This window comes from Pan paniscus, chromosome 10 (assembly GCF_029289425.2).
Source record: "Pan paniscus chromosome 10, NHGRI_mPanPan1-v2.0_pri, whole genome shotgun sequence".
Taxonomy (NCBI): Eukaryota; Metazoa; Chordata; class Mammalia; order Primates; family Hominidae; genus Pan; species Pan paniscus.
Genome location: NC_073259.2, coordinates 43520781 through 43533727, shown reverse-complemented (window position 1 = coordinate 43533727; position 12947 = coordinate 43520781). Strand labels below are relative to the sequence as shown.

The 12947-nt window shown below is 40.1% G+C and overlaps 1 protein-coding gene and 1 non-coding gene across 12 annotated transcripts in view; both read left to right on the top strand.

Annotated features, from left to right (window-relative positions):
- DIP2B (disco interacting protein 2 homolog B) overlaps nucleotides 1-12947 on the top strand; it is a 247874-nt gene that overhangs the window by 152277 nt on the left and 82650 nt on the right. For 6 of the 11 annotated variants that reach the window (XM_034935861.3, XM_034935860.3, XM_055095660.2 and 3 more), the window contains exons 4-5: nucleotides 2072-2101; nucleotides 7244-7369. In XM_034935861.3, the coding sequence (XP_034791752.1) occupies nucleotides 2072-2101; nucleotides 7244-7369 (156 nt within the window). The remainder of the gene's footprint in view (nucleotides 1-2071; nucleotides 2102-7243; nucleotides 7370-12947) is intronic. The other 5 variants (XM_055095661.2, XM_008951236.4, XM_063593497.1 and 2 more) reach the window with 1 other exon arrangement.
- LOC112436735 (U6 spliceosomal RNA) lies at nucleotides 4034-4139 on the top strand. The gene has a single exon (XR_003025440.1). It is a non-coding gene; the product is annotated as a U6 spliceosomal RNA (small nuclear RNA).

The window sequence follows — 12947 nt, the reverse complement described above, 5'->3', positions numbered from 1 at the left end:
TTTTTTTTTTTTTTAAAGAAACGGGGTCTCCCTCTGTTGCCTAGGCTGGAGTGCAGCGGTGTGATCGTAGCTCACTGCAGCCTCCACCTCCTGGGCTCAAGTGATCTCTTCTTCAGTTTTTCTGAAAGAGTTTGAGAAAGATTTACATTAATTCATATTTAAATGTTTGATAGAATTCTCCAGTGAAGCTGTCAGGTCCTGGGCTTTTCTTTGTTGGGCAGTTTTTAGTTACTGATTCAATCTCCTTACTAGTTATAGATCTGTTGAGATTTTCTGTTTTTTCATGATTCAGTCTTGTTAGGTTTATGTTTCTAAGAATTTATCCAATTTTTTGTAGATTATCCAATTTTTGCCAGGTAATGATTCATAGTAATCTTTCTTTCTTTTTTTTTTCTTTTCTTTTTTTTTTTTTTTTAAGAAAGTTCTCTCTGTCACCCAGGGTAGAGTGCAGTGGTGCAATTATGGCTCACTACAGCCTCAGTTCTCCCACCTCAACCCCGCCCCCACCCCCAGCCCTGGGTAGCTGGTACTACATGAGCAGACACACCCATGCCCAGCTAATTTTTGTGTTTCTTTGTAGAGACGAGGTGTTGCCATGTTGCCCAGGCTGGTCTCGACCTCCTAGGCTCAAGTGATCTGCCCACCTTGGCCTCCCAAAGTGCTGAGATTACAGGCATGAGCCTCTGTACCCAGCCCATAGTCTCTTACAATTCCTTTTATTTCTGAGGCATCCAGTTGTAATGTCTCCTCTTTTATTTCTTATTTTAGTTATTTGAATCTTCTTTTTTTTTCTCAAGAAAGCTAAGGATTTGTCAATTTTGTTGATCTTTTCAAAAAAACAACTTATTTGTTGATTTTGCCCCCATTTCTCTGTTCTCTGTTTCATTTAATTCTACTCTAATCTTTATTATTTCTTTCCTTTTGCTATTTTTTTTTGTTTGTTTTTGAGACAGAGCCTTACTCTGTTGCCCAGGCTGGAGTGCAGTGGCATGATCTCAGCTCACTGCAACCTCGGCCTCCTGGGTTCAAGCAATTCTCCTGCCTCAGCCTCCTGAGTAGCTGGGATTACAGGTGCACGCTACCACACCTGGCTACTTTTTGTATTTTTAGTAGAGATGGGGTTTTACCTTGTTGGCCAGGCTGTTCTGGAACTCCTGGCCTCAGATGATCTACCCGCCTCGGCCTCCCAAAATGCTGGGATTACAAGCGTGAACCACCACGCCCAGCACCTTCTGCTAATTTTGGATTCGTTTGTTCTTTTTTTAGTTCCTTATGATGTTGTTTGGTTGTTGATTTGAGAACTTAATTCTATAATAATTTTTAAAAACCCATCTTTTGCATGGTTTACAAAAAAGCCATAAACAATGTCAAAAAAACAGATGCCATACTGAAAGAAAATATTTCTTTCTTTGCTTTTTTTTTTTTTTTTTTTAAAGATAGAGTGTAACTCTGTTGCCCAGGCTGGAGTGCAAGTAGTGTGATCATGGCTCAGGCAGCCTCGACCTCCTGTGCTCAAGTGATCCTCCTGCCTCAGCCTCCTGAGTAGCTGGCCCTACAGGCACATGCCACCACATGGCTAATTTTTTATTTTTTGTAGAGGTAGTGTTTTATTATGTTGCCCAGGCTGGTCTCGTACTCTTGGGCTCATGCAGTCCTCCCATTTTGGCCTCCCCAAATGCTTGGATTACAGGTATGAGTCATCACACCTGGCCCGAAAATATAAGGAAAATTAAATAAACAGAGAAGGCTGATATAAAAAATGGCCAAGTGACATGAACATTCACTTCACTTAATAACAGACAACATAAAATGGCCCTTAAGTCCTCTGTAAAAATGTTTAATCTCACTAATGATCAAGGAAACACAAATTAAAACTATACTAGGATATGAATTCTTAGCTGTCAAGTTGGCAGCAATCAAAAAGCTAGACAACACACTCTGAAGGTTAGGCGGTGGGGAAGTAGGTATACCTGTACATTGCTAGTAGTAATGCAGTGTGGTAAAAACTGTTTTGGGGGAGGAATTTTTCAAGATGTGACAAAATTTAACACGTATTTGCTTTTTTATTTAGAATTCTCTCTTGTCAGAATTTACTCTGAAGGTAAGCCCTGATTAGTGTAAAAATGTATTTGCAGGAGGCTATTTGTTGCATTATTTTTAACTGTAAAATATTAGAAACATCTACATGCCCAGACATAGGATAATAGTTGAATAAACTGTGTACAGTAGTGTACTATACAGCTGTAAAAAAGAATGAAGAAAGCTGATAGAGAATGATTTCCAGGGTATATTGTTAAGTGGAAAAGCAAAGTGCAAAAAAATACAATATGCTTACTTTTGTGTATGAAAGACAGGGAAATGAAAAGATATACATGTCTGCTTATTTGTGTAAACAATAGTAAATATGTATGTATCTACTATCTATAGCAAAGGTGGGTGGGATTGGGGCAGAAGTGATTGTTCGGGTAGTAATACTTCTTTAAGCTAACTTTTTGGTATAGTTTTGACTTTTGGAACATGTTAACTTTTAATCAGCAAGATTGGGAAAGACTTATAGAATATAAACAAAAAAATGAACCTAACTATGTGAACTATATAACCACATCAAAGCAGGAAAGGATGAGAACTAACTCAAACAGCTTTTGACCACGATACTTTAACTATATGTCCTCAGTCTAAAGACCAAAAGGACTACAAATAAATACTGAACACTAGTTAGAAGATTTATTTTTCATATTGACGTAAGATAGCAATTTTTGGCTGGGTGCAGTGGCTCACGCCCATAATCCCAGCACTTTGGGAGGCCAAGGCGGGTGGATTGCTTGAGCCCAGGAATTTGAGAGCAACCTGGGCAACATAGTGAAACTCCATCTCTACCAAAAACACAAAAAATTAGCTGGGTGTGCACCTGTGGTCCCAGCTACTCACACGAGTTTGAGGTGAGAGGATTGCTTGAGCCTGGGATGTGGAGGTTGCAGTGAGCTGAGATCATGCCACTGCACTCCAGCCTGGGTGACAGAGTGAGACCCTGTCCCAAAAATAAAAAATAAACAATTTTTAAAATGTACTTCCTGTGTATGGTAGGATTAAGAAATGAGTAAAATATATTGAGAATGTTGTTTCATCCTATTAGAGAAGGGAATTATAAGTGGAAAGAGGGAACATTAGAATGATATTGAATTGGAAATGGAGGTATTAATATGAACTCATCATTTTAAATATAGTTAGAAACAGATGTAGTTATATGTGTATGAATTTCTTGATCCACCAAAAGGGCTTAGAAAAGATACCCCAATAGCACTGAGTACCCCTGCTTCTAAGATTTGGTTTCTAAATACCATTCATTCTTCACTAAAAGGAGCCACTTTTCCTTGAAGAAAGGTATAATTCTAGGTCTGGAGCAGGAAAAGTACCTCATGAGCATGGAATATCTTATGTCATAAAACAACTGCTCAAAATGATGGAACTGTGTCCAAAGGACATAAGAACCTGTATGAAGGGACTCCTATTGGCCAAGTCTGCCAAAATATGAGCATCAAAATAATGATAGTAACAGAATAGTCATGGAATAAAATGAGAATCCATGGGCTCATAGTGATATAAATAACTAAGGGAGAAAGGAAAGCTTTTTTTCTTTCTTTTTTTCTTTTGAGATGGAGTCTCGCTCTTTCACCCAGGCGGGAGTGCAGTGGCACAATCTTGGCTCACTGTAACCTCCGCTTCCCGGGTTCAAGCAATTCTTGTGCCTCAGCCTCCCAAGTAGCTGGGACTACAGGCATGCGCCACCATGCTCAGCTAATTTTTGTATTTTCAGTGGAGATGGGGTTTTGCCATGTTGGTCAGGCTGGTTTCGAACTCCTGACCTCAGGTGATCCACCCTCTTCGGCCTCCCAAAGTGCTGGAATTACAGGCATGAGTCACCATGCTGGCCAGGAAAACTTTTTCTTATAATAAATACCAACTAATAAATATGGAAGAAATGGTAGAGCTATAAAATTATCATATTGTAATTGTTATTATCATAATTGATTCCGTGCTCACTTCAGCAGCACATATACTAAAATTGGAACAATACAGGGAAGATTAACATGGCCCCTGAGCAAGGTGACACACAAACTCGTGAAATGTTCCATTAAAAATAAAAAATATTTTTTTAAAAAATAGCAGGCGTGGTGGCTCACACCTGTAATCCTATTCACTTTTGGATGCCAAGGCAGGAGAATCCCTTGAGCAAACCAGGAGTTTGAGACCAGCCTGGGCAACATAGGGAGACCCTATCTCTATTTACAAAAAAAAAAAAAAAAAAAAAAAAGTTGATTCCACCAAGAATTATCAATGGATGCTAAAACTAGTGAGTTGAAAGGTTGACAAAGTATGTAACATTTATATAGTCTCAAAAGTATCCTCCCATGAATTACTTATTAATTGCAAACGGAAGAATGGTTAAGTTTACAGTGAGTTTATTTAGCAGATACCATAGTCACCAAAGTAACCAACTTTGCAATTACAGTTATGTTACCATAGTGGAGCAGACACCTCCTGACATCATGTTTTGAGAAAGACATTATTTCTGGCTGGGCATGGTGGCTCATGCCTGTAATCCCAGTGCAGCATTTTGGGGGCTGAAGCAGGAGGATTCCTTGAGACCAGTAGTTGGAGACCAGCCTGGGCAATGTAGTGACACCCCATCTTTACAAAAAAAAAAAAGAAGACAACAAATTATTTCTATGGTATTTCTGCCAAATTGCATAACCTGAAATTAATTATAAGGAAATATCAAGCAAGCCAAAATTAAAGAACATTTTACAAAATAACTAGTCTGTACAAAAATATCAAGATAATAAAAGACAAAGTAAGGCTGAGAAACAGTTCTGGATTATAGGGGAATCAAGAGACAGGACAACTAAGTAGGATTTCCTCCAGTAGATCCCAGATCAGGAAAAAAGGTGGGAGGGAAAACCTATAGAGGACATTATTGGGACAATAGACTATGTTGGAATATGGATTGTGGGTTAGATAATAGTTTGTATCAATGTTGAATTTCTGTATTTTGGCTGGTAATCCCAGCACTTCGGGAGGCTGAGGCGGGTGGATCACTGGAGCCCAGTTCAAGACCAACCCTAGGCAACATACATAGCAAGACCTCATCTCAAAAAAAAAAAAAAAGAAAGAAAGAAAGAAAGAAAAACAAGAATTTCTGGGGTTTGTTGTTTTGTTTTTTTGAGACAGAGTCTTGCTCTGTCACCCAGGCTGGAGTACAATGGTGTGATCTCGGCTCACTACAACCTCCACCTCCTGGGTTCAAGTGATTCTCCTGCCTCAGCCTCCTGAGTAGCTGGAATTACAGGTGCGTGCTACCATGCCTGGCTAATTTCTGTATTTTTAGTAGAGACAGGGTTTTACCGTGTTGGCCAGGCTGGTCTCGAACTCCTGACTTCAAGTTATCTGCCCACTTAGGCCTCCCAAAGTGCTGGGATTACAGGTGTGAGCCATTGTACCTGGCCAATTTTTCTGGATTTTGAATAATGTCCTGGGGTTATATAAGAGAAAATTCCTTATTTTTAGGAAATATGTTTGAAACATTTCTGAAGAAATAAGTACATATACTTTGATCTCAGCAGTTTTTGTAATTAATTCTAAGAAAATAATTAGACATGTGCTAAGGTGAAAATACTGAATTATTCTTTCTATGAATAGTTTCAAAAATTTGGAAATAACCTAGTATCTGATAATAAGGAATTGTGTAAGTAAATCATGGCACATTCATGCAGTGAAATACTATGCAGCCCTTAAAAGTTATGTTGTTGGTCTGTACACAGTGAGGTGTTTCTCCTTGTATTAGTGGAGGTTTTTTGGTTGCAAGGAACAGAAGCTGGCCGGGCGTGGTGGCTCACGCCTGTAATCCCAGCACTTTAGTAGGCCAAGGCAGGCAGATGACAAGGTCAGGAGTTCAAGACCAGCCTGACCAAGATGGTGAAACCCTGCCTCTACTAAAAATGCAAAAATTAGCTGGGCGTGGTGGCGCGTACCTGTAGTCCCAGCTACTTGGGAGGCTGAGGCAGGAAAATGGCTTGAACCCGGGAGGCAGAGGTTGCAGTGAGCTGAGATTGCGCCACTGCATTCCATCCTGGGCGACAGAGCGACACTCCATCTCAAAAAAAACAGGTCAACTTACATAGGCTACCTTAAATAGCTGAGGTAGGTCATAGAAACAAATCAACATTTGAAAAACCCCTAGAAAGGAGAGATAACTCTGGGAATCTCAACCTTGAAGTTTAAAACCTTCCTTCTTTCTAGGGCATTGTCACATTGTCATTAAAGTGATTCCATTTAGGACCTGCAGTTTCTTGATTCAGAGTTTAAATTAAAAAAAAAGGATCTCATTGGTCTAGCTCTTATAAGGGGTATATTTACTTTACAGAGAGGTATGGAAGGATAGTTTGTGTGTGGATTAGGCCCATTCCTAGACAAAAGGAAACTTTTTTTGTGACTTAGGAAGCTACCTCAGCTGTTATCTACCTCAGTAAGATTTTGTAAGAGTTTTTTTTTTTTTTTTAGCGGAATACAAAATACTGTGTACAGTATGATTCAATTTTGTGGAACTATAGAGTGACCTTTGGAGTGGGGGTAGAAAATGAAGAGTTTTGTTTGGATGTGTTAATTTTGAGATTCCTATTAGACATTCAAGTAGAGAGCTGAAATTTTTTGTGCCCAAAGTGTCAAACAAGTAACATCTGCCCTTATGTTTTTCTAGATCAAAATCAATCCTTCCTGTGGCATAGAACTGAGGGGTCTCAACCAAGTTTTCTTTCAGACAGTTAAGAAAATCCTAAGCTTCTTTTCTTGAAAAATAATGAGTGTTCTCCAGGCACCTGCACAGCACTCATTCCATTTGAGGCAGGATTTCCTGCTTGGCACAGATGCATGTTAGACTCAGTATTCTGTCCCCACCCACCTCCCCACATCTCTGTCAACTCTTTGTCTGGTGTGTTAAGGAGTCACACATCATTCTGGACTTCATTTTCCTCCTCCATAAAATTATCCTTGGCTTCTTTTATTTTTGTTTTTGATTTTTATTTCTAATTGGTCTTAATCAAATTATAAATAAAAATCATCTGAACGTCCCCTTTACCTTTTTTTTTTTTTTTTTTTTTTAAACAATTGAGGCAGTGATAGTTCAGCTCACAGTGGTAAACACTTTCAAGAGCCGGAAGCTAATAAATGCAAATGTTTACTTTTTCAGATATCCACACAGAAGCAGTTCAGGCTGCACTGGCAAAGCATAAAGAACAGAAGATGGCTTTGCCCATGCCAACCAAAAGGCGATCCACATTTGTTCAGTCTCCTGCAGATGCCTGCACACCTCCTGGTAGGTTTATCAGAGCTTTTTCTCTCTGACAGTTACTACCTTGATGTTCCTGAAATAAGTTCTGCTTTTTCTTTTCTGAGGTAAGAATCAGAATCTTCTCCCCACCATTAGAGGAATGTAAGAGAACACTCTGAGGTGGCAGATTTTGCTTGTCATCTCGTAAACAACACACAAAAAGATGCCTTAAGAGTAAAACTATTCAAAACTAAACAAAAAAACTTTCCTTCTGAATTTCCAGTCTTTTTTTTTTCCAGCTGTAATCCCCAGACTTATGTAGTCATAAATACAGGCCAAAGCTTAGGCCAAAATCCTGCTGTGTTAAATAGCCACTTTCATTGTCACCCAATATACTACTTGTAGTCATATATCTAATTCATTTGTACTCCTAAACCAAATGCTTCGTCTCTGCAGCAGGCATGAGAATAGTTGGACTTGGGACAAAAGTTTTTGTGTCATTAACAATTATGGAAGAGCAATCATGCAAAGTTGTGATGGACCTGCAAAACGTATATAAGTGTGTTTATGTGTGTGTGTGTGTTAATGTATTTTGTACACATTTATTTATTTTTTAAGAATCTACTTTTTATAACGGGGTCATGAGATCAGTGAGAACTAGGTATCTTCATCCCATCCCTGTTCACCAGACTTCAATCCTTATGCTCCCTAAGGTAAATTTAAAGAGTTATAACTTCATATTTGAGGAATAACTAGAAACAATCTAAGTTGTCTTGTCTGTTCAGAATCTTTCCCAAAGTTTTTTTAAAACCTTAAAAAAAATTTTTTTTGAACTTCTCTAGTGGAAGCTCGAAAAAAATTTTTTTTTAGATCGAATCCCAGACAAGATCTTGATATAGGCCTTTGAGACTAAACATAGTAAATCTATTTCAGAGCCTCAATATAGTGTCTCTCTTTCTACTTTCATGTTACTGGTAATGAAATCTTTGAGAACAAATTTCCCCATACTTTTTTGGCCTAAACTACTTAATACGTCTTTGGGGAGATTCCTAGGTTGCCTTGTGGTTGACTTTGATTCACAGCTGTCAAGTTGTTGAGCTGTTCATACTGATCCTATTCCCTGATCCAGATTAATATTAATAGTTTTCTTCTTGGTTTTGGCTAACTTCTCAGAGCATTTGGGTATGCTGTGGGCTCATTTACTGTGTGTGCTTTTTTTCTTCACATCTGTGGTGTCAACATGTTTGAAAGAGAAATAGCTCTGTGGCTTCAAGTGTTTCTCAAAATGTATCACAGGGTACCTCTAGCCGGCTATCACAGTAAGACAGTTTGTGTCTATAATGGTGCATACCTCAAACCTACTCATTGAAAATCTTGGATGGTTTCCCTTCCACATTAGTACAGCACAAGTTGGGTCCTCATGGACAAAGGGGGCTCTCAGTTTAGTAGCTGTTCCTTTTTGGCAGATTACACTGCAGTGTGGCTGAGGGTTCAGTTGCAGTAAATGGCAAAGGGTAGGGAGCAGCATGACATGTAGTTCTTGGAAATAATCCCCTCCAAAGCTGTATCAAAGACATGCAGTTTCAGAGTAAATAGGCTGCCCTTATGGCTTTGGGTGAAATGTGAGAATGCAGCAAAGACCTTGAGAATGCTCAGAAGGAGTGGAAACCTTTTTTATCCGCTTTTACAAAAGTCACTGCCTGAGGGGAATTCACCAACTCTAGAAACAAATCGCAGCTGTTCATTGCTGAATGAGACTGTAGTCCTTTGAAATTAACTATAGGCCTCTGTATTTCTAGACACTAATGTTCTCCTCTGTCTGCAGCCTTGAAGTTGTGGCCTAATGTTCTTGATCATATTATATGTTTTATACATAATAATTTCATGATTCCAAAGATACAGTCCTTTCTCCTAAGACTTGTATTCAGCAGAACAGAGTAATGAAAAGGTTCTGTACCCATTTATCTCTTGTTCTGGGGATCTCTGGGTAGTATCTGAGAAGCCTTCATGCGCTGTGAGGGACATCTGTGTTGTCAAATAGAAGAGGAATTCTCTCACAACAAGGGGAAACATTGAGCGCACCCTGCATAGTGATTTCTCACACAGCCCCCACATGGGATATTTTAATGCTGTCATGCAACAATTACACACATGCCTAAGACAAATACTTTGCTCTAGTGAGGAAATGTGGGAAGAACTCTTATCATAAGGCTTCCATTAGCCCCTTTCATTTTAGGGAGTAGAATTTGCTGTTCCCACATTAGGAATCGATTCCATTCTCTCCAAGATCTTAAGAGCTACCAATTGGCTGTTTCCAGTGCCTAGTTGAAGCTTAATCCTACATCAGTATCTCCCAGAACTTGTTACAGCCTAACCCAGCGATGTGGAATAGGTTTTATCTCGCATATGTACTCTGATAGCCATAGAAACACTGAAGCTTAGAAGATGCTGAGGCTGTGTTCAAGGGAAGGGAGGAGGAAGAAAACTTACATTAATCATTGCCATTAAAGTCTTTTAAAAAAAAAATGAGCTTCTGGCCAGCTACCAAAGTGACCTAAAGCCGGGTACGGTGGCTCATGCCTGTAATCCCAGCACTTTAGGAGGCTGAGGCAGGCAGATCAGGAGGTCAGGAGTTCGAGATCAGCCTGACCAACAAGGTGAAACCCCGTCCCGGCTAAAAATACAAAAATTAGCCAGGTGTGGTGGTGCGTTCCTATAGTCCCAGCTACTCAGGAGGCTGAGGCAGGGGAATTACTTGAACCCGGGAGGCAGAGGTCGCAGTGAGCCGAGATCGCGCCATTCAGTCCAGCCTGGGTGACAGAGCGAGACTCCATCTCAAAAAACAAAACAAAAGTGACCTAAAAACAGTTATGGTGCCGGGCGCAGTGGCTCACGCCTGTAATCCCAGCACTTTGGGAGGCTGAGGCGGGTGGATCACAAGGTCAGGAGATGGAGACCATCCTGGCTAACACAGTGAAACCGCATTTCTACTAAAAATACAAAAAATTAGCCAGGCGTGGTGGCAGCGCCTGTAGTCCCAACACTTTGGGAGGCCGAGGCGGGTGGATCACAAGGTCAGGAGATCGAGACCATCCTGGCTAACACAGTGAACCCCGTCTCTACTAAAAATACAAAAAATTAGCCGGGCGTGGTGGCAGTGCCTGTAGTCCCAGCTACTCGGGAGGCTGAGGCAGGAGAATGGCGTGAACCTGGGAGGCAGAGCTTGCAGTGAGCCGAGACCGCGCCACTGCATTCCAGCCTGGGCAACAGAGCCAGACTCCGTCTCAAATAAATAAATAAATAAATAAAACAGTTGTGGCCAGGTGTGTTGGCTCATACCTGTAATCTTCACACTTTGGGAGGCTGAGGTGGGAGGATTGCTTGAGCCTAGGAGGGGACCAGCCTGTGCAATATAGCGAGACCCCATCTCTACAAAAAATTAAAAAGTTAGCTGACTGTGGTAGTGCATGTCTGTGGTTCCAGCTACTTGAGAGGCTGAGGTGGGAGGATCGCTTGATCCCCAGAGGTCGAGGCTGCAGTGAGCCGAGATCAATCAACCATACTCCAACCTGGGAGACAGAGTGAGGCCCCATCTCTTTAAAAAAAAAAAAAAAAAAAAAAAAAAGCAAACAAAAAGTTGTACCACTCTTGCAGGGAAAAATTAGCCTAATATTTTACAGGATTTAGTTGCATCTTTCTTTGTACACTGCCTGAGATGTTACAGCATACATCATAAAGCACATCTTGGGTCAAGGCTGTCACTCTGCACTTGCTGTCTTGTATGCACCTGGTTTCTGGGATAACTTCTAGAGTGCACCAGCCAGTCAGCTTCTTTGGGAGGCACTCAATACGTAACTGTTTGAATTACTGAACTGATGAAAATTTAGAGCTGCTCTTTTTGAGGGATTTAATAAAAAGGATTAAGGAGTAAAATATGTCAGATATTTTGGCTTTATAGTATCATATAGTCTGGAAAATATGGTAAATAGTTGGCATGGGAAATAATTTGTCTTTTGTTCACAAATCACCTGATAAGATGTCAGTCACCCTAAAATTTGCTTATTGATATGTACACTAATTTCTATCTTGTGAATTAGAAAATTTAAATTCTCTAAATTTGTAGCAATCTATGGTTCTTTTAGTGCTTGTGGCCTTTTTCAGAGTCTTTTAGACTGCTTGAATTACTGCCATCCAGTTCCCTTTATGTGCTGAAATCATTTACTAATGTCATGAGGCAATTACCTCAGCTCTTTCTTTGTAGGGGTTCTTTGTGTAATGCTATTACTCATTCATACGGAAAAGCACAATGCAAAAACTACAGCATATATTTTTTCCCTCTAAGCTTTTTCCGCACCCTTGTGGACTTACCCTTTGCTGCATTCTGAGAGTGCACAGATGACCAAATAGACCACATAATGACCCTAAAGCACAGTAAGCTATTTCAACTAGCTTAAATTTAGAAGTCTGTCTCACACAGGACTCTGCTTGAGAGTAGCTAGAGTAATTCATAGGGCCAGAAGACAAGGAGAATTTCCCTCCTTTTTTGTTTTTTTTGTTTTTGTTTTTTTTTTTTGACACAGTCTCTGTCACCCAGGCTGGAGTATAGTGGCTCAATCACAATTCACTGCAGTCTCAAACTCCCAGGGTCAAGCAGTCCTCCCACCTCAGCCTCTCTAGTAGCTGGAACTGCGGGTGCATGCTGCCACACCCGGCTAATATTTTTATTTTTTGTAGAGATGGAAATGGGGTCTCACTGTGTTGCTCAAGCTGGCCTCAAACTCCTGGGCTCAAGAGATTCTCCAAAGTGTTGGGATTATAGGCGTGAGCCACCACACCCTGCTCTATATTTCTATATATGAAAATGATACCCAGCAACAGACTGGGATATTATCCTTTTAACCTACTTTAATAATGCTTCATGGAATTATAGTACATTATGGTATGCAAAGAACTTTCACATACTAATGACCGCCCTGTGTCATTTGTTTCTCATAAATACTCTGTAAAGTAGGAAGGGCAGATTTAGAGATAAGGAAATAAGCAAGTTCATAGTGGCTAAGTAATTTGCCTCAGGTCAAATAGCAATTAAGTGTCAAACTCAAAATCTTGATTATGTTCATTATTCCACTGAAGTGTCATGTTTATTTAGAAAATTCTCTTTACTTTATAGCCGCGGCTCATGCCTATAATCCCAGCACTTTGGGAGGCTGAGGCCCGAGGATCCTTTCAGCCCAGGAGTTTGAGACCAGCCTGGGCAACAGAGCAAGAGATCTCATCTCTACAAATAATTTTTTTAAATTCCTTCATAGTGCTAAATAAAATAAAAAATTTAAAAATTAGCTGGGTATGATAGTATGTGCCTGTGGTTGTAGCCACTCAGGAGGCTGAGGTGGGAGAATCACTTCAGTCAAGGCTGCAGTGAACCATAATCACAGCACTGTACTCCAGCCTGGGTGACAGAGTGAAACCTCAACTGAAAAAAAAAAAAATATTCCTCTTTCCCTAATAGATACTCACGTGTATGCATGGTACTGGAATGAGCATTTTTACAACCAAATTAAATAACTGTTGTCTTCTGAATGCTTATAGTCCTAAATATGTATCAGTCAGTTAATTTGAACTT